This window comes from Anopheles gambiae, chromosome 3 (assembly GCF_943734735.2).
Source record: "Anopheles gambiae chromosome 3, idAnoGambNW_F1_1, whole genome shotgun sequence".
In the NCBI taxonomy this organism is placed as follows: domain Eukaryota; kingdom Metazoa; phylum Arthropoda; class Insecta; order Diptera; family Culicidae; genus Anopheles; species Anopheles gambiae.
In genome coordinates, this window is record NC_064602.1 from 46318884 (window position 1) to 46341507 (window position 22624).

The window sequence follows — 22624 nt, forward strand, 5'->3', positions numbered from 1 at the left end:
GCATAGGAAACTGCAATTTATTACGAAATAAGTTTGCAAAGATTGGAAGAAAGTAACTGCCGTCTCCTCTAAATTTCTATCACTGCTGATGTTTTACTTGTTAGCTTTTCAATTTTGATGTGCAGAAATAATCAAATATGCTTTCTTACAAAAGTGTAGAAAACAACGTGAATAAAAAAAATACAGTTTATTTTTAGCATCGCTCTACCATAAAGAATCAGTGAATCGACTGTAGAATCAATGTACACTTGGTATGAATTGCTATTAACATTCCAATCAATTCAACCGTATCAACTCACCCACCTAAAGCCACTCAACACCAGATTTAACCTTTCACTTTGCGTTAGGTCTACCGCACACCAGAATAGCCACAGCTTTAGTGTCTAGTCCCTCGATACCTGACCTTTTACCACACGCCTAACGTTGAGAGTCAGTCTCTCAACACTGCATTGGGGCATTGCAGATTCCGAATAGGATTCGTACCAGCATCCTTACTCGTTGCAGACGGGTACAAGTTAGGTGGATTTATTTAAATTCAATTTCCATTTACGCCCTCTGTACAATCCCCTTTTGTCCCTTTTGTCCATTGGGAAAGACAAATATCGGTCCAGGTTGAATCGTTTCTGAACCGTTTGCTTGCATTTGCCACCCATTTAGTGACGTGTTTCGTGTCAGAATCGTTTTTGAACGGTGAGCATTCAAAGGATTTTTTGCTACAAATAGATGGCCACGCGGCTGGTACTAGACAGCATGTTTCAAATGGATAGACAAATCGGAAAACATGGTCGTAAAAACAAACGAACAGATTTCAGTTCACCAAATGGATTCATTGCACAGTTTCATCTGTTTAGTTTTGTATATCTATTGCCCTTTTTTTCAATAACTAAATTAGCAGCAAACATTTATCTGAAAATAAAATAAAGATTCCGCACCTCATGAAAATTTCTCAAACAAACAACATAGAGTTCATACCAAAATGCAAATTTATGCATTATCACCACCACTAGTACCACCTGGGGACATCTGTATCACAGCACCTACAAATGTGCCTGAAGGTGACAATGTACAAGTGCTAATCCAATGGAAAAATGATAAGGATAAACGAAAAAGGCTGCATCGTTGACTGCAAATAAAAACGACTGAATGCTTTAACCAGTTTTTTAACCCATTTTTGGAAATTTTTTTTACTATATACTACCGTCTGCGTCTCTTGGTGCCGTGTCTTTCGTTGCTTTTACACATGATCATATCCTTTCTACCCGATGCCACCACCACACCTCCAAATACCTCCCAGCAATCCTAAGCGAATGGGGAGCAAAAACATGGCTACAGAGTTGGGTTTTTTCGTTTTTCGTTCATTTTTACATCGCCCCTGATCCACCAGCGGGGCCGGTCTGCCACCCTCGGAAGTAATAAAATACGTGGATGGCATTAAAAATTCATTCATCCCACTACCGAAGCATAGTCCCCCTGGTATTCTGCCGAACTGAACCATCAACGAAAGGCCTTAGGAATACGTGTTAAAAAGTGGAAAGAAACTTGCAAATTTCTGCTCACTGTCTTATTTTACGTTGAATAAATGTATTATTACTATGGTGTAGCTTCAGCAAATGAAATGTAAAATCACCAGCCCTAGCTTTTGTAATAACTGTAACCATAGAAGGTAGTACATACTTCGTTTCAAGAACCACTCTACACATCCCCATATGATTAACGGTATCAAACTCACCCGGATAATCACGCTCGACCTTGCCATGTCAGGCTACAATCGTACAAGTTCAAAAGAGCGGACGGATTCTGTTCGGATCATTTAAATTGTCCCGGTGAAGTCTGCCCGAAGCTACCATATGGACCCAAGTTTAAACCGGCTGAGCACGAACCGGAAGTTAACCATTTTGATTGAAGCTTCGATTACTAATTGACACATTTGACTTGCTATTTGGATAGGGCTGGGAGGAGTGAATCGGAAAACATAATTAATCAATCATTACGCTTTATTATGCTCCATTATCATGACCGTCCGCATGACAGGAAGTTGAGTTTTATTTACTGAATTAATTGGCTTGTTTGGTATTAACAAGCATATTCAATGCTTATTTCAATATATCCACTGTATTGCATTGAATTTCAGTGTGTGGAACTTAGTATTAATTAGAGCAGAGATTGGCTACCCATTGATTAAATTGGAAAAGGTTACGTGTGCTGATAAAAATGTTTTATCAATCTAATCAAAATAAATAAATATTATAAATTCTGCATAAGAGAGTTTTTAGCAGTACTGTCTATATGAATTGGTGCAAAGGATTAAATCAAGTTTAAAAACCTGTCGATGGGAGAATTGTCGCTTACATTGATCGAAACCCGTATATAATACAGCCCTCTTAATATTAAATAAATAATAATCTTTAAGAGTTCGTAGATCTAAGAAGGATTATCCAAGAACTTTGGCCTATGGTCATGATTTTCTACATTATGAATGGTTATGAAATAACGGTTTAGAGTTTTTGATATCACCCCTGACCTAAACATAGCGTCTTTTTGAGTGTGTAGGTGTGCAAAAATGTGAAAAACTAAAAACTATAAAACTGAAAATTGTTAAATGTTGAATATTCCTCTGTCGATAGGGATTTATTCAATCCGTCAACCAATAATAAAAAAATAGTCATAATTATAATCATAAAGCATCATATTGCTTTGCGAATCAAAAGCCTTGTTCATACAGGACACCACAAATGGAGACAGTTTCTTACACGACGTATTACAAATTTTCACAAATGTGTGCTTCCAATTTGTCCATTTCTTATTTCCTCAGGAAAATTTTCTCAGATAGCACCAAACCATCGCTATCTTCAACCACTTCGCTCTCACGACAAGGATGAATGACATTTTTGAAGACTCTGAAATATGAACAACAACATCAGTTATGTTTCCACTTCGCTTGATGTATTTGTTGAACGTGAGCAGTTTTTTTTCTTTGCAAAACTAGACAAGCTCGTTGATATGCTCCACAACCACTGGTTGGTAAAATAAATTACACTACCAACAAATCAGTGGCCTAACTTCTAGATAAACCAGCTAACAAACATTTCCTTCCGCCAACGATCAGCAACGGTGGTTCATAAATTGTCTCAACACTCCCTGTTCGTCTCGTTCCCTATTGTACATTGTTTACACCTGTCTCCGTTTTCTCTCCTCATTCAGTTCCACCGATGCTGTGGATACCGCATCAGCTGGTAGGTGTTCCGCTGTACTTCAACGTGACATTGGAATGTTTCACCGAGGCGCATCCGACATCGTTGAACTACTGGACGCGAGAGGACGGTCACATGATTCATGACTCCAAGAAGTACAGGTAAATAACGATCATCTTGCTTTTTAATCCGCTGTACTTGCTCAAAAGCTATTGTTTATTGTTAACGTTTCTCCTGCACAATCCAACTTCTCTGAAAACAAAACCAACCCCCCCAGAACCGAGTCCAATGTAGGAATGCCAATCTACAAAACGCACATGCGTTTGCACATTTACAACATTCAGCAGACGGACTATGGAACGTACAAGTGTGTCGCTAAGAATCCCCGCGGAGAAACAGATGGAACAATTAGACTTTACAGTAAGTACAACGCTTCACGAAACATCTTAAGCAGTTATTCGCAATCCGTACACGTGCGCTCACTCGTAAACGCGCCTTTGTCACGTTTTCGCTGGTATTTGTCAAACCCCCAAAAATCATAACCAATGCTCTCATAGTTCTCATAGAACACAATTTTGCTTTCCTTGATGTTGGAGCACCAGCAGGTTTGCCAAAACGCCATAGCGGGCGGCTAGTACAATGCAACCACCTCACTCGTCCTAATAAGTTACGATCGCATTGTTGCATTTTGCCAGAGCTCCGCCATAAATCACAGCTCCGTTTATTGGCTGACAGTTTTAATTACACTTATTAAATCATAAATTAAAACTTGCTTCATGCCAGCGAGAGGCAGCCGCACCTAGCACCTGTCATTGAGCGCACAATAATTGAAGCTATTATGTTTTATGCAATGCATTCCTTCCTAGCTTCCTCTCGGAGCTTCTCCCCCAACACCCGATGCATGAACACCTAGCATTGGGGTTGCCCGGTTAGAAGTGAAACTTAATGTAAAACGGTTCGTCTACCTTCTAGCCTAGCAAAGCATTATCGGAGATTGTTTTCATTAAGTTTTCCCATCGCTTTTGCGGCCCAAGCAACATTGGGACGCATTCGATGGCTGCTTGCAGAAGCAGAACAGTTCCAACACAAGGCTTGCAGTGAAAAATTATCCTTTCGCTTCAAAATGGTCTTGTGGGATGACTTTGAAATCATTCTTTTAAATGCATCTTAACGGCACAATGGTCTCCTTACCTCAGTGTTGTACGATAGGAACTTGCTCGTTGCAAGAGTCAGTTGCCAGAAGCACCGAATGCGTCAACACCAAAGGTATGCTCGTTCTGGAGCCAACTTCTAGATTATCTTTCCTAGCACGTGCTCCATCCATGACCCCTCTCATTCTGATTCTACAAAACAAAGAACAATCAAACTAAGCCAGTTTCTGTGCAAATGGTTGTACGCTCCTAGAGCTGGCATAATTATTTATTCAACACAAAAACACAAAAGGAAGCTTCACTGCTCGTTTACCGACACATGTGCGTGGAAATTCGTGTATGTGTGCCTGCGTGCATGTATGGATGTGGTTCTGCACAAGTTAAATCAGTGTGCGGAGGAAATATGCAGTTCGGAAGAGTGAGAGCGGCACATCATTATTTATGACCAAATATGCCGAAACCAGCACTCGAGAGCATGATTTGCACCACCAGGTGGTCTGCTTGAGGGAAGCTATCCTGTTCATATCAAAGATTATGCCAAATGACTTCATACCAGCTTGTTTCTCTTAAGCTGTTCCGTTAAGGACGTGTTGTTGAAATGCTTTAGAAGGTGTGTTTGAGATGTGGCAGCTTGCCTTTGAGTGCAACCGAATGTGAAAACAAAACAAATTGCACTTGACACCGGCCGTTAGGAGATGAGCTGAACAAGAAACGAACAGCGCGTGTTTTTGTTTCACCGATGTTTGCATAAGAATTAGTTTTACCGAACACATTAGGGGAAAAACAAATTTGTACTGTAACAAATCTATCAACTTATACCAACATGAATTGTTGTGTATTTTATTATAAAAAATGCGTATCAGATTGATCATTTCATTGATATGATTTTTATTTACGTGTTTTTGTTCAATGTTCTAAGGACGCATTGAACAAGCGTAAAAAATAATATTCACCAATAATCTACATGCTCTTACGCAAATTCCAGTTAAATGAAAAAAAACTATTAAATTTAGAAAATATTTATTTTCTCCTACTTAAAAACTCATGCCTATAAAACAAGTATGCATATAATTATAACAATGAACATTTGACAATGCAATTTGATCTACTTTTACAACTTCTACTTTAACTATTTAAATTATTTTAGCAAAGACGTATAATCTGTATCATAATTAACTGTCAAAATTTGATTGATTTTCTAATAAAGGGGCCCTTTCCGTTTGAAGCTCGTAGGCTGAAATTTCAGCCTGTCAGCTGTTTGCATTGTATAGCAGTTTTCGAGCAACTATCTAAGTGAGTAGAATATACAAGTGGGCTTATCCCAAGGTGTATGAATTTAGAAGACTGATTTTTATCGCTTCTGCTTCTTAATGAAGATTTTAAGAGTGTTTTGAGTATTCGTCAAGCCTCCAGAAAGCTCGTTGGAGCAAAAGTTTTCACCCATCCTGTCAAAAAGTGATATTCAAATTTGGTCATAAAAAATGCTATGAGACCACCTGGACTACATACACTTTGATTCCAGATTCGATCACCTGATTTCTTTAATGCACCTTGTGATAAATGTAAACAAACCCGTGTTTTCGAGCAGGTACTCGAATCTAATTCTAGCTTTTAGGCTAAAATTTTCTAGACTGAAAATCGCAGGCTAGTTTTTTCTGTGGTTTTGTATGGATTGTTTACATGATTTCAGCCTCCACCTGTCAAACTCCATACAAAAAACTAACTAGAATCGTGAAGGCCCCCAAAATATGTTTTGAAATGAACATTTTACAATTACCACTTTTCAAGTTATGTTTAGTGTTCCAAAAATTACCTCATGTTATTTGTCATTAAATTCATGTTTATTTGATTGTTCGTATAAGGCAACTTCTCTAATGCTACTACAAAAATCGGCATCGCTGAAAAATAGACATAATTAACAAATGCTTGCCTGCCTGGCTTCGGGACATACAACGTCAGCTAACAAAAGAAAGTCATAAATGATTTAACTCCCATCCAACACACCATTCCACCTAGGTGCACCCTCATTCGATCGAATCTATTTCGGACAGCATCAATTAATTATGGCGACATAATTTAAAACTGCCGCTAAACAATTCCCCCGCCCCTTCGACCAAACAAAGCGTCAAGTTACCTTGCGGAGGAAGCACACAAAAACGCCCTTCTACCTACAACAGCAGCAACGAAAAAAAAAAACAACAATTTTGCGAAGTTTAGCCACCGCGAGGTAGTGGCAGTTAGCCACCGAAAGTCATTGTTTGTGAAACCTCAACAATGCCTTCGGCAATGGCAAACCGCAGAAACCTGCACAACCCCTGCCAAGTGAATGTCATCCGATGGCCTTTTTATCGTCGATTTGCTTGGCTCGAAACGTGAAGGAGAAAATCTATGGGCGCCTTCCAAAATACACACCTCGCACCGCGCGCTGCCACGTTGCTCCTTTCGAGCGAAATTCAAACGAAGCGTGCTTTAGTTATTTTTGCGCGACCATCCATTTCCCACTGCCGCACCTAGCCCTGGCAAGCTACACTCAAAATCACCATCATCATCATCGTCATCATCGTCGTGCAGCGATATCGTGGTAGTAGTCGTCATCTTGGTCGTCTGGGTGCTCCATTATTACTCTTAATAATCATATTTCATTCAACCATTGTACGGTACATTGTTTGCTTCAATAAAAATATGTTTTTCCAGCGCATTACCCAGGCTTCCGGTGTGGTGCACCGTTTCATTCCTTGGGCTGCCAGCCTGCAATCTGTGACGGAATCGCAATCTACTCTCGCTTGCTTGCCACCCAGAAAAAAAGCATGAATAAACGAGCAGCGAGCAGGAGACACACATTTCACGTTCACCAGAAATCGTGGTGGCCGAGTCGGGTTTTAAGAAAAATTGCTCAAACGTTTTATGCATAAACCTTCCACCATTCTACTATCTGAGCCATCATCGACGCTTTGTTCGAATACCATTGGCATATTGATAGCATAATACCAATTCTCTCGCGAACGTGACAGTTCACATAATTTTTAGCTTCACGTGTGCTCATTTCTACTCTTTTGCGTTATTTAAAACTTCTCGAGTAAGTTTTTGAGAATGACAAATATAATTTAAGATTTGAATCTTTTTTAAAACCTCTATGAATTTCTAAACATTCTAGAAACATACTGACGAAAACTCTATCCTTTTTTTAAATATTCATTCACTTTTCGCTATAACCTTTTTTACCTCATTTAAAACGACGAAAGAAGTAAGTAAAATCTACTTTTCTCATCGATTTTTTTTTCTCGCTCTGCTCATCGCTTCCAATGACCGACCGCCTATGAAGATGATGGTCGAATGAACACCTTATTTTGCATCATTATGAACCATAATCAACGAACTCACCTTTCGTCCATCCCTTGATGGTGTCCTGCATCCCACTGGAAATTTATACTTGCTGCCGCTATACTGATAGCCCATGTCCCCTACCTTTTAACAGTGCTTGCTTCTTGTTCAGATTTTTATTCGTATTTTCTTGTTAGCATAATTCGCCTGGAGAGTCTCTCTCTCTTATTTATGATTTATCACTCTTGACTTACTCGACCCGATGGAACTCGCTCTATTGAATTGACAAAGGATGCTTCCGCAATCCGGCTTTTTTTCACTGGCGTCATTCTTCTTTTTTTTGCTGATTTTTGTGTGCCTTTTTGTTGCTTACGGGTACGGAACTGAATGTTAATGAACATATTGTTATTTAGTCGTCAAATATGAAAAGTCATTAATTGAGGGTAGTTGGGGAGGAAAAAAAGCTTGAACATTTACTTTAATTATCATTGTGTTGAGCATAATTTTAACTTTGCCATGGATGCACATGAAGAACTTTAACTTTTTTAATTCATTATTATTATTATCTTATTTCGAAACTATTATTTTACTTATAACTGTTTCACTAATAATTGTATGATTCCATAATCATCATAATTTCCAAACATTACAAAAGCACACACACACGCAACCGTACCGAATTTACTATCAACCTGCCAACGCCCAAAGCATCACGGATAATCTTGTAGAAACCTCAATCTTGAAGTAGGTATTCTGCGACACAGATTCACGGAAACTTAATGTTACACACAGTTTTGTGTGAAAGTTGGTGGCATTTTAGCTCTGCCATGGTTTGTTGCCGTTTAATTGAGCTTATTACATTTTTACTCCGTACATAATCCAACATACGTGCAACTTAATATACTACCGTACCGTGTAGTGACTGACTTTGGTACTTCAGTGGAAGCATAAAGCAGTAGTGCTTCTGGCTTATTTACAGCGCTTTCGTACACGTCCCACGTAATATGATTATTAGTACCTAGCCTTATACCAAAGATCATAAACATGCTCTTAATATCTACGCCAGCGTGATGTGTTTTGTGTCGCAGGTCGGTTCGGAGTCACACATTATCTTAAGGACAATCATTATTCTTAGTTAAGGCGAAAAACTAACTTACTTTACACCAATCAACTATGTTATTATATTCTTATGGAAACTAAAAAGTAAATTTAAAGATTTTTTTAAGATGCATGTACGTATACACTTATTACGTAAAACAAAAAGGCTTAGTTTGCCGTTGTGCAAAAACAAATATTTTGGGCTATACAGCAAAGCGTCGATTATGCGGGAGGGGATTAACTCTCGAGCGGCTTAAACGCGAGGATGAATTTTGCAGCTGTTCAATCGTGGCGAGCATTTGCAGCAATTGTCGAGTTGATTTTTGTTTGTTGTGCATTGATCTAGTGTCTAGTGAAATTTTTGAAATTCATTTCTAGAATAATTGTAAAAAAAATGTTAAAAAGTAAATAAACTAAATTATCAATATCCAGCGAATATTAAATTGTGTACATGAAATAAACATTTCTCTTACATTTATCCATGAACATCAATTAACTGACCCGGTCCCGAACTCCCCAGGGTGTCAAAATTTCTCGTACATTTATCCATGAACATCGATGAACTGGCATGTGTCCGGTCCCGAGCTCCCCAAGGTGTCAGCTACAGAAGGGACAGTGTTGCATTTCTAATCAGTAAATTTCAACATCGTTGAACCGCAACTTATAATATTTTGTTAACATAAAACTACGCAAACAATGTTTCATAAGTATCAAGTATCGGAAGGGATCGGCAAACTTTCCTACCAAAAGAGTAAAATTCTGCAAAAATGTTCACAGAGCACTACATGAAGAGCCAAATAGATAACCCAACAATTAAAATGATTGAAAGTTCTATGAAATATACGAACAGCAAAAAGCCGCCATCTAGACAGCAAAGAGTCGTATGCGGCTCACGAACCTTGCTGTAATATCTAATACTACTAAAATATGTCAACAATACATGCCATATTTGTGCCTTGCTGTCAACTGTCTAAGTTCTTGGAGGGCCGTATTAAAATGCACAATCCTGTATTCCAAAAGCGGGTCGTTTTTTTAACCTTTGCTCTACGTAGTATCCTAATGCCATTTGCCATCAAACAGTAAAGCTAAGAGGCAATGATCCATGTTCTTCACACAAGAAGCATATTTGTGCTCTTATAGACTTCTTTATATAAAAGGTTTACATTACAAACGCGTAATAAAAACGGAAGAATAAAAACTTAAACATATAAAGCTTTCTTTCTAAGGTAAACGCTGTATCGCTCTTATGACAGAATTAGTGAAGACGTTGACAGTACATAAATAACCAACATTATTTCGCTTTGTCAAATCTCTTATCTCACCCTCTGTTTTCAAAAACATAAGATTTGCCTTAGATATTATCATGCGATCTCAGAGTATATGACCTTTGAAACTAACGCATGTTTAATAACCTAGTACGATATGAAGCTATGACAGATGACTTCTTTAACACTACTGTACAAGTTTTACAAATCGAGCCAAATGGCTTTTGTTATGATTTATGAATACGATATAATGTTAAAATTTCATAAGCGAATATACATCGTCCCCTCAATCTTGCATCTAAACAATGTTACTGTGTATATTTTTTAAGCTCAAGTTCGTGATTGCCATTGTTCAAGTATCTAATAACCAGCACCATTTGCGTTACTACTCGACACCGTGCCATGTCTTGTTGGCAGAATCGAGCAAATTTTGATACTTCCATCGCCTCAAGCGCCAAACACCAACTGAAAGTTTTTGCCAAACAACGACTAAGAAAATGGGAGAGTACTTTGCATGTCTTTCCGCGCTACCCTCGATCTACAAACCCTACTGTAATTCGAGCTGCGGTCAAAAGTCGTTCGGCACAGATGCTCGAAAGGGGTGCAATTTTTCTTTCTTATTCAAATTGCTCTTCACCCTTCACTGGCAAGATGACGAAAGGAAAAAAATGCTAAACACAGGCACAACAGTAGAAGAAAGTCCCATCCCATTCACTACTCCTTTCGTACAACAATACAAAACGAAAGGATAATTTCAGTTTCCTCCAACCAGCAAGCTGTCACTGGCGATCCGTACGTTTTTCTGTATTCGCCTCACTGCCTCAAACCGTCGATAATTTCAAAGGCAAACCCCCGCCATTTCGGCAGTTGTCTGCCTTTCTGGGGTTGAAACGCACTCCACGACGTCCTTTTGACGTTGATTGCTGCGGATTTTACTATTATAGCAAAGGTTCTTTAGTCATCTTTCATGAATCTCGAGTTCTCTGAACGAGTTTCTCTATTTGGTATAGTGAAGGATTTGATGAAGGAATAGCTTCTTCTACATGCAAACACATACCAAAAGAATATCAATTTGGAACATTTTATTTTTCTTTAAAGCTCTATTTCGAACACTCTAGAACATTTTATTACCAAATGAATTCTTAACGTATTTTGAAAAATGAGGTTGAACATATTGAATATTTTATGGTTTTTTAACCACAATACTCGTGTTTTTTTAATCTGTTTCCTATATTTCACATATATTTCAGTATTTTTATATTTGCTCCCTGTACGAATAAATAAGGAAAACTCTGCTTACTGTAATTTACTGGTTAAATTATTTTATAATAATATTTTCAAACACATCGGCATACGCATGTAGAAAAAAAAACTTCCAAAAGAGTTATATGAAGGAAACTGATTCTAAGACATGTCACACGGTAATGCGAACGCAAAAAAATCAGCTTTTTACATGCAAGACCGTGTAAATAAATCATTAAATATTATTCTTGCCAATTTACACCACAATTACGCTTAGAAGAAAAAAAAAACAAAATAAATTAGGTACAACAAACATGTCATAGACAAAACAAAAGTTCCATTTATACAAACAACGCATAATAACAATTCAACACAATGAATCAGCTACGCACAATACCTTGCATAATGTTACACCTTTGCAACGGTTAAGGTTGACAACCCACATTAAATGGCACGTCAAACCTCACTAGGCGACCAATCAAACGAACCACGGCGCGGTGAAGCGATTAGTTGAAGTGCTACACTAACGTGCAAAAAATATCATTCCACCCCGAAGTTCCAGAACACGACACCTTCAGAACTGGTAGTCAGAAAAAAACACCAACAACCATCGTCACACATCTTGATGGGGAGTTGATTTATATTCCGGACGCAGCCTCCCACCGTCAAGCGTGGCTTGTACCCGGGGAGCATGCTTTTCTTTTTCATCTTTCGCTTTCTCCAAGCCCTGGGTTACGGTTAGCTTATAAATATTCTACCGTACATCTACACCCGAATGGTGACGATGGATAATGTTGAGCGTCGTGGGTGAAGAGCACTATTCTCGAAAAGGGAGAGGAACAACATGCAGCCACCTCCAGCTTCGTTCACTGCACACGCAGGTAATTTTGAAACGAATACCTAAAAAGATCCATTCACCCTCACAAATGAAAAAGAAACCTTCACGATTGCAAGATCAATGAGCAGATTGGGGGCTTGCTGTCGGCGGCACAGTAAAGGAGAACCCGGGTGGACTCGGTTCCGGTCAGGTTTTTTTGGCGAGACTTTGCCCCCGGAACGGTGGATTTTTCATCTTTCATCCCACCAGCAACGTGGGCGAAGGTAAGATGATCCAAACGCGAACTAAAAGAAATAAACGAACCAGAATGTTGGCACGTTCGGAAGCGAATCTTCTTCACCGGCATTAAAAAGGGACGATGGACGAAAACACAATTTGAATCCTGCACGAACTGAAGTTAAGGTGTGAAGCTGGGTAAAGGGGGACGCTTGCAGACAGCTCCTTCCAAGTGATGGAATTGTTATCAGCCGCGTCATCGCCATCATCACCGTCCTATTGCGACAGCTGCTGGAGCCGGCGTTTGAGACAGTGTCAAATAGCGCCGCACAACAAGAACAACAAAAAAAGCCAGTCACCGGTGGCTGATTTATTAGCGAAAATGGCAAAATAATTGAACCATTCGCCGGCTTATGTGTTATTGGTGAGTGATGACAATTTTCTTCCCGTAAGAAGTTGACTACCATACCATATCAAGAAGCATCACCAAGCAATGAGTGCCATTCTTGGGCGTAATAACTTGAAGTAAGTTTAAACTCCGAGCCAAAGTTATCACTCACGATGAGGGGGAGAGAGCAGAGCAGATTGGGAGAAGAAACAACAAGCTTCTGAATAACATTGCGATGGCAGCGTCACTGGCCGACAAAAACCAATCATAAATAAAATAAGATATCATACCGGTGAGCCGTAACAAATCTCCGGACCTGGGATATTCGTCGTAAGCGGAAATTCAAACGATGCTTCCAGTCACTTCCTGCCAGGCCCGTCCTGCCAGACAAACTCGCCCACCGAAAACCGCACAAAACATTTAGGATGGATGGATGGATCATTTGTATTTCCGTTGAACTTTGTCCCGTGTTTTCTAAGAAAAGGCCTTTTTGGGTGCGATTGTGTGTGTGTGTGTATGTGTGTGTGTGTGTGTGTGTGTGTGTGTGTGTGTGTGTGTGTGTGTGTGTGTGTGTGTGTGTGTGTGTGTGTGTGTGTGTGTGTGTGTGTGTGTGTGTGTGTGTGTGTGTGTGTGTGTGTGTGTGTGAATGCTTCGTTGTTTTTTTTCATTTTCTGTCGTCTTCAACGATTTTAAGACGTCTCTATTTCCTTTCCTTTACAATTTTTGAATTTTCTTTTTTTGATTCATTCGAAGGTAGCAGGTAAGAGAAACTGAAACATCGTAATGCTGCCTAATCCGGCACTGAGACAGCATAACCTCAAAATGGGGGGAAATGACCCATCACTAATGCCGCCGTAATGCACTTACGGGGTTTGTGGGGTATTCGGAATAATACATGATACTGCTGTATCTATTTGTCCTTATGCTAAGCAGATGCGTGTGCTTGTATTTTGATTGTTTTAAGCAAGTTGGTTTAAGAAATAAGTAAAACTCGATAGAAAAAGGTATCATTGTGACTTAATTTGTTGGATTGTCCAAAACAGCATTAGCTGTTCGATATATCAAGTATAAAAATACGGGACATTCTAATAAATATTCCATGTTTAACAGAACACGAAGTAGATAAAACATTTCGAACCTCCCAAACAAATAACTCTCATCCAAACCATGGACACTTTAAAAAAAAACATTTGACCCTTTAGAAATTTCAACTTATACCCTCAGTGCTCAGTGATCTTACAAGTGGGCCTCGTTTCTGGCAATATCGACCATATTACTCTAACAGGGGTGTTTACCACAGCAGAAAGAAAGAAAGTCTGTCCCTCTTGGCCATATTTTTAGACTCCTACTATGTTTACTGAACAATGCTAACCTCACGCTCACGGATTCGTACGCGTTTCGTAAAACCTTCGTATGCGTTATATCGTCTTGCAGCGTCCACACCACCGACGACATCTCCCGGGCCACCAACAACCGAATCCTACTCCGACCTTTGGTCCAACCGGAACCTCAATGATTCTGCCGGTGGTCTGCCCCATCACCACGGTGGACAGCACTCGAATTCCTATTCTGGGCACGTGGTTGATAAAAGTAAGTATGTGCAAAGTGAAGCATCATTAGAGGGTCCGCTTTGGGACTTGGGAGCACTCGAACTTTGCCGTTTGCGCTAACGTAAGTCTTCCTTTTGCGCTCCGAGATGAGCAAGTAATTGAATTAAATCTCACTCTAATTTGTGACGGGAGTTTTCATGTGTGCGGCACCCCCAAGAGAAATTCCACAAGCTCTTGTGAATAAGTATTTGCCCAATGTATTTTAGCTTTTTGCTATTATTTTGCTTATTTTTTCTTCTCCCTCTCTCTCTTTCTCTCTCTCTCTCTCTCTCTCTCTTTCTCTCTCGACATTATATTCGGCACAGACTCGAAATACTCATCCAATCTAAATGAAATTGATCGATCCGAGCAAAAATCGTTCGATACCAATATCATCTATTGGCCACCAGAAACTAATCGGAACAATCAAGGTATGTAGTAAGGATTGTTTAATATTTTTAATGTTATATCTTTGGCAATAGCATTCATCTATATTCGCTTCAAAGTAAACATTCAACCACCAAGCCACGCCGCTGATGTACGCATGAGTTATGTGGGAATTGAATTGAAGTGATAATATGATTTTCATAGAAATATTTGTAGATTTTTGTCAATCATGGCAGAAGGTATTAATATTTTTCCTTTCCCCCACGCTTTAGGTGCCACTACTACTACAACCCGCAGTACTCTGTCCATTATTTTAAACACAAGTATGCTACTTTTGGCAAGGTTTAGCTTACAGTAACTAGAAATCAAAATATATTCTGTAAACTAAGGGCAACTGTCTGCGGTACGTTTAGTCATACACCGGAAGCTGAACGCAATACAAATGATATGGTTTTCATACGTTGTTTCTTCCCCTCTATTTCTCTTTCTCTCTCTCTCGCTTCTTCTCTCTGTCTCATTTGAATCCTCTAGCACAGCAAAGTGATAGAAAATGTTTCGCTAGCAAAACAGCTTAACATCTTGATGTTCTAATTGGCAACCAAATAGGACAAGCAAATCGTAACAACAAGGGTGGCAAAACTATGCTACTGCATTCGCAGCTAACACAACAAAGATCAACTATTTCAACACATATAACTGAATGCAGGGTTTATAAACATATATACTAAATGACAAATATATATATACATATACACAGACATATACCAATTATACAAATATATTAAAATGAGCAAAAGTCACTGACGTCATATACACTCAACTTGTAGCCAAAATGAGAGAAAAAAAGCACAACAAAACATACCATCAGCAAAGTGTGAAATGTACGACAGGTTACCAAACTTCTGATAAATTTCAGCATATCTCAATCATCTCAAACTGCACACCATCAGTAGCATTTACTTGTGTCACGAGCCCCTATATAGATTCCAAAAGGCTGGCTTAAGGTGTACGAAAACCACATTGTACCAAAATAACGAGTATACCGAGAAGTAAGAAAGCTTAGTAAAGTAGCACCACATTTAGCCATCCGGGGAAGAGCGGGAAGTGTTCGTAATTAAATTTATCAGCTACGGGAATAAGCACTCCATTACCTTCGTCGATTTGCATCGCGCAAAAATAAGGAGAGACAACACACAACTAAGAAACAAACAGTTGAGCTTATGTTTTTTTGTGTTTTCGTTTATTTCTCACCCTGAAGGTATTTCTGATGAAATAACACAGCTTTATAAGAAGCATAAGGAGCAGATGCAGCAGAAGCATTCCTACAAAGAATATCTATGTGTCCAAAAAACATGCCACGAAATGTTTGAACACGATACTACGTTCTCAAAAACAAACCAAGTATCGTGTTTGAGTGTAGTAAACGCAACCATTCGGTAAAAAAAAAAACAATCGAATATTTACATCAGGGTACCTCAACACAAGAACAAATTCTTTTGCTAGAACTGAAGAACACTAACTAAAGAATTCACTTCCAGAAGAGGGTAAAATTCCCAAGCCTGTATATTAGTACGGAAGCTTGTATTATTCGACTGAAAAGGTTATCTTTAACAAGTATAAACAAACATTGAAAAGGCACATTTATGACCACATATCAGTAATGGCGATTTGAAGGATAGTTTTTAATAGAACACAAGCATTGTTAGAAAGATTTGTAAGGTCTTGTAACATTTATGACTAACGTTCGTTTTGTATACTGCGCGCATTCCAGTTGTACCAATATTTAAAACAAATAATACAGTATAATAGTGGACTTGCTATTATTTCGATTGTGATTTTGTGCGAGTTTAAGAAGCTCACGTAGTAATGTATAAGTTTTTATTATTACCTAAAACTGCTCCACTCGCGGCATGAGCTAGTCACAGATAATAAGCAATGAGGCAATGCTAGGGAACCAAAATTTGCTCCCATCTTAAATGCACTTGTGAAACAAATTGAATGCGATTTTCGAATCTTTTTTTTTCTATTCGCAACGGCTCAAACGATGCATTCGAAATTACTCTTTGGACGATAATTGGATTTCTTTTGCAACTGCCCCTCAAACAACCCCCTCCCCCCATCCACACACAATTGTAGAACCACAATTTGGCCACCATTTCAACGGAAGCAGGCAGGAAAAAAGGACAAAACTTCTAGCACCACTAAATCATCCAACCATTTGCCCATTCGTGGGCCCAACTTTGGGAAACGAAAAACTTTTGCACGACATGGTACGAGATGTTCAAACCCGTCATGTTCAGTTCAGTGGGAAGTTCCTTGAATTCAATGTTTTTTTTTGTTCTTTCTTTCATTCAGTTCGCAAAGATTTCTGCAAATATGAATCGGCAGAAACGTCCCATGAGTTTTTGCGTCAATAATCCATTTTTATCACGAAATTTTGCAGAGTAGATTTTAATTTAAAAAAAGCAAAAACGCGCATTCTTCAAGATGCATGCATACATTTTTTATCGGAAATAAAGATGCACCTCAGTTTAATCACAGCACAGACGTACCATTTCATTCGAAAATTACACTAAAGCAAAGCTCGACGTATTTGTTTATTTTGTGAAATGGCAAACATACCCTTCAAGACAAATGATGTGCCAAAAATTGCGATCCTTAAGCTCATGCATCCGTTTGCAAACGCATTGGTACTCTTATCAATGCTTCTGTGTTTATTGTTACGTTGTTAGGTTGTAAGTGATATTAATTATAGCGGATGGGAATATAAGAGGGATGGATAAATAATCGCTAATGGCAGTCGAATAGTTGTTCGAAAATAGAACATTATAATACATTATCGGCGTATGTTAATATGAGTAAAAAGACATTTTAGTGACGACGATGTTGCCGCAAGGAATGCGAAAAATTAGTCCAACAACGAGATATACGTACAACATGAATTTAACTTAAATGTGTATCTAAGAAAACTGTAAGTAAAGGGCGATAGGACCATAGTAGCTATTTATCGGGCATTTGTTTCTGTTGTTTGTGAACACCGAAATACACATCTATTGTTTGTACAGTATCACGCCAGGAATCGATGTGCAATCAAATTAAACGGCTAAATGTTCCACTATGAGAATTAAGATATAATATGCAAAACCATGTAAAGAAAATCATCATCTGTACTAGAACACGTAGTACACGTTCGGGAAAGAAAGCTTCCTTCGCCAAAACAACTGTAACAACGGACCGTTGCTATCAAACATTCTGAACAATTAGGGTACACAACCAGTAATAAAAGCTTTGAGTAAAAAAAAGGTTATCTAGAATTTCGAGTTTTGCTTTTGATTACCGGCATTGCTTTCAAATCTTTTACATCCGAACTAGTTTACATGACTGTTACTTGTTTAAATATGTTTTAAAGAATACAAAGGTAAGACTAATATTCATTGTCCAAGGCACACTGGTAATTTATTACATTGTAATACTTGACTTCATTATACAGTCATATTTTAAAATAACCTTAATTTGACAACAAATTAAAAAAAAGGTTAAAATAAGTGAATTTTAATTAAAAATTAACATAAAATCATCACATTAAGTCTAAAAGGAAATGCGTTCATCAATAGTATTTAAAGAAAGTTCCACTTTTATTTCAGGTTCTTGTTCTTTTTCTTTTGGCGGTGTCCTTTGTCTTGGTCTGTTTATTTTCTAATGATAATGCTTTTCTGTTACTTATTTCAGTTTCTTATTAGAGTTATCGATGTGTTAAGTAGTATACTGGTCCTGTGTACAACTTTACAACATGTCCATCATGAGTTGAAATTAATTAATAAACGTAGACAGGCCCATCCAAAAGAGCTTTCTTTGCTGTTTGATATGTATGGCCTATTAGGACATTTGTATGGCCTTTCATAATCATGGTACGTGTATGTATGAAAGAATGAACACTATTAATAATTAAAGCAATAACATAAATTAATAAATATCAAAACAACTCCATTTAATTCCTGTCCGTTTATAACGAATTGAGGATGGATTTCTACAAGTGATTGTTCTAATTTGTTTGACGGTGATGATTCAATGTTGAATCGTAATTCGATTAATATTTCCTAAATGCTCCCAAAATCCCTTCAATTGTTAATATATATATATTTCAATTATATGCATAATCAATTGTAAATATATATAATCAATTGTAGCTATGTTTTCACAAGTAACATTTTGCTTTGTAGTATACAAGTCATGTGTAAAACTTGTATGTAACAGTACAAAAAGGCTTACTAGGCCATATTGTATGAACATAGCAAAAAATGCTAAAATGCAAACCCATGGTGATATTAAATCTAAAATCATACATGAAATGGTAGAAATATGTATGTATGATCAGGTTTGGAGGTTTGGTTTACAATATTTTCTTTATACTGTTTTTCAACTCCCCTGGTGTCCAAGGAAGTGTACTAAGTCCCCTGTTGTTTATATTATTCATAAATGACATTAGTTTTATTCTTCCATCTCCTAACCACCTTCTATATGCAGACGACATTAAAGTATTTGTTCCAGTGATGCAAGAGGATGATTGCACGACACTCCAATCTTTTCTTAATTCTCTTCCTGGTTTGCGTCAAACTTCTTAGATCTCTGTCCTAGTAAATATAGTGTCATCTCTTTCTGTCGTCGTCATTCCATTCTTATTCACAATTAAGTTCTTAATAACTCTGTTATCAACGGGATGTCATGTGTTCGTGGATTTAGGTGTTATGTTAGACGAAAGGGAATCATTCGATAGTCATTTTGAATTGGTCATCGGAAAAGCTTTCTCATACCTTGGCCTTATTTTTCGCATGACTTCGGGCCTTAAAGATTTGAGGTGCCTGAAGGCATTGTATTGTTCCCTAGTGCGCCCTGTTATTGAGTACGTTTCTGTTGTCTTCTGTACTAACAGGGCAGGTTGGAATAATAAACTCAAAGGTGTGCAAAAGCGCTTCACTAGGTGCTTATATCGTCGCATCTATGGAAATTCCACCACCAGATTACTGTCATACAAAGATCGTTGCATATTATGCAATCTTGACACCATCGAATCTAGACGAACTAAAGCATGTGTAATTTATTAACAATTTGTTACGAGGGAATGTAGAGGCTCCATACTTGCTTTCGCAACTTAGTTGATATGTTCCATGCAGGTGTTCAAGAAATCGGACTGCTTTTGCAATACCTTTCCGTAATACATATGTTGACTCTAACAACTCGTGACTAATTTGATTGCGTCAATTCAATGAAAATTATCGTGATTTTAATTTTTAAACTATGTTCCCGCTTTATGTTATTCAATCTTATTCTGTTTCTCTTTTTATTTTTTTTTATTTTTCTTTATTTTATTTTTCTAGACTTTTATTTTTAGTTGTTTTAAACATGTTCTTCTTATACGCTTCTTATTTCTTTCACTATGGATATCCATGCTGTAACATCCTTTTCAACAATTATCACAATTGAAGAGGATATTATTCCACTATGGCTCGTCTTATAACTATGTCAATGTTAAAACAATTGTATTTAGTTTAAGTTCTATAAACAAACGAATTCTATTATTCTATAAACGAACCATAGTGGAAGGTTCACAATTTTAGCATTACTTTATTGATGCATTAAGCCTAAGCAACTCAACGGTAAGCCGACACCTATGCCATAATGATGATATAAATCCTACTAACACACATCTCACATATGGTTTCTGCCTCATACAGAAAAGTTACACATAACGGATTTCTGCCATAAAATGGCATAATCCTTTTCCTGGAAATCTTGAACAGAGCTTCTATCTAGCGTACCAGCTGTTTAGGTTGTTTCTCTCCTCTTGTGATATAGCATCTACACAGGTCAACTGTTAATTTATGTTTAGTTAATCAAATATGTAATAATACATTTATACTACTTCATTAGTTTAACAATATCGTGTAATGGATTCAAATCTTGAGTGCACCGAGTCTTCTATTCGCTGGACTGACTATCTTGTTATGGGTAAACTAACCAAGTTACTGATAGCCAAGCGCTTAGATGGCTCATGGTACATCGAGATTGTTTAGGGTATTATACATTTAAGTTTTTAGGCAGATCAAGGTGTATAGATCTCGTTGGCAAGATATTTTACAATACATGTAATCTGTCCAAACTGCCACCAATACATCAATGATTGTAAGCATAACATGGATTAGCACTCTTGGTATCTGGAAATGAAATTGAGGCCCAACCATACTTATTACGTCATACATTAAAGAAGGAATAAAAGTATTCGTACTTCTATCTAAATGTTTAACTAATTTATTATAATATTTAAAATAAAAATATTGGTATAAGATTCATAAAACATATGCATGTAACGTTCAGGAGAAAAATGAAATTTCGTCTCTGATTGTGCCATAAAAGTGCACCCAATGGCATATTTTGATTATATATCGCGTGAAGTGATTTTGAGCTTCAGAGAGTAATTTACGCAATTTCATGTTTCCCCTTCAATAACAATTCAACTTGACTTTGCCTAATGGACCATTTCCTCAAAATATTGAAAAAGCCGCAAGGTGTTGCAGTACTTGGCATCAAATTGAACGGAAAATCGGAGAAACCTAGGAGTTATTTCTGTTTGATTCATGAAAAAGCTTATACGACAAACACATTGCAAGAAGGAAGTAATCGAGAATGGCACGGTGAAAAGAAATAACAGAAAATCAAACTGACATCCTAATGGTTTGAAACCCTTCATTGCCAAATGGAGGCGCCCAGCCCTTGGTGTGTTTTTATGTGTAAACCATAGAGCACACACACCTACACATATACATTCCATTACGCACACACACTTACGCATTTTTTTGTGTGTGTAGAAACAAATTCCATCCCTCTACATAAAGTGACGCCTATTTGCTCACACCCCTCTCCCCTAGTCCCTTTAGTCGGTTACCATCACTTCCACCTCTTTGTCTGTCCAACCACAGACAAACTCTCACACCAACGGCGGGCGGCCTAGCAAAACACACTATGCAAACCAGCGTTATTTTGGTTTAATTTCAAAACCTCAAAACTATTTACCACTCACACCTGCCACTGCCACCGTTCGTACCATGGTCGTTCGCTACCAATTCGGTTCACCTCGGATGCTGTCCTTTTCATCGGCAAACGCTGCTGGTGAGTGCTAGTCAACCCAACCGGTGGCAACATTAGTGTTGTTGGTTTTGGCAAAGCCACCCCATTGAAGCCTCTTTCACTTCCGTTTGGGTTGCATTTAAACGCATCCGAGCTCGTGCTTTATCATCAGTTTTCTATTAAATGTTTAGAAAGCATTACGTTAAGAAATGACGATTACTGACTACAAATACACATGACCTTGATAATAAAATGGGCTGGAAATATGTTTATAAATCAGTAACAATTTGATCTAAGCTAAATGAAAATGTATAATATCGATTGTTCATATCACTTTAAACCTTGTTTCGCATGTGTGATCGAATGCACCGAATTCGAAACAAATTTACTAACGATTTTCGCTTTTGTGACATTTTTGAAAATAGAGGACACAGAAGAAAACCTTGCATCAAACACAAAAACATACATACGGCACATATGCACTAACAAGTTTAATAAAAAATCATCTACCTGCCCAACGTTTGAATCACAACGAAAAAGGTAGATCAGCAGGTATGAAAATGGAAAATAAATTTTAATTGCCACCAAAGTCAGCAGCATGGAAAAATTACCAGTGCTTAACCAGTTCAAACGTTGGCAATGCGTTGGATTTCGCTGTCATCATTTCAGGCATTTGCAAAACAATACAGTGTGCTTAAGGTAGAAATACGAACTTGGCTTGTATTTAAAAATAAATTCTATGAATTATTTCATTTTGAAGTACGCTATTGAAAATAATAAATATGCTGAACAAAAATTAATATATATATATATATA

At 37.8% G+C, this 22624-nt stretch overlaps 1 protein-coding gene across 5 annotated transcripts in view; it reads left to right on the plus strand.

Moving 5' to 3' along the window:
• The window catches only part of LOC1279385 (lachesin), a 61643-nt gene extending 43643 nt beyond the window's left edge, over positions 1-18000 (plus strand). For 4 of the 5 annotated variants that reach the window (XM_061657644.1, XM_061657643.1, XM_061657647.1 and 1 more), the window contains exons 7-12: positions 3202-3352; positions 3469-3611; positions 14145-14300; positions 14626-14730; positions 14959-15089; positions 15218-18000. In XM_061657644.1, coding sequence (XP_061513628.1) covers positions 3202-3352; positions 3469-3611; positions 14145-14300; positions 14626-14730; positions 14959-15044 — 641 coding nt within the window. In that variant the 3' untranslated portion in view covers positions 15045-15089; positions 15218-18000. The remainder of the gene's footprint in view (positions 1-3201; positions 3353-3468; positions 3612-14144; positions 14301-14625; positions 14731-14958; positions 15090-15217) is intronic. The other variant, XM_061657645.1, reaches the window with a different exon arrangement.
• Positions 18001-22624: the final 4624 nt, after the last annotated feature.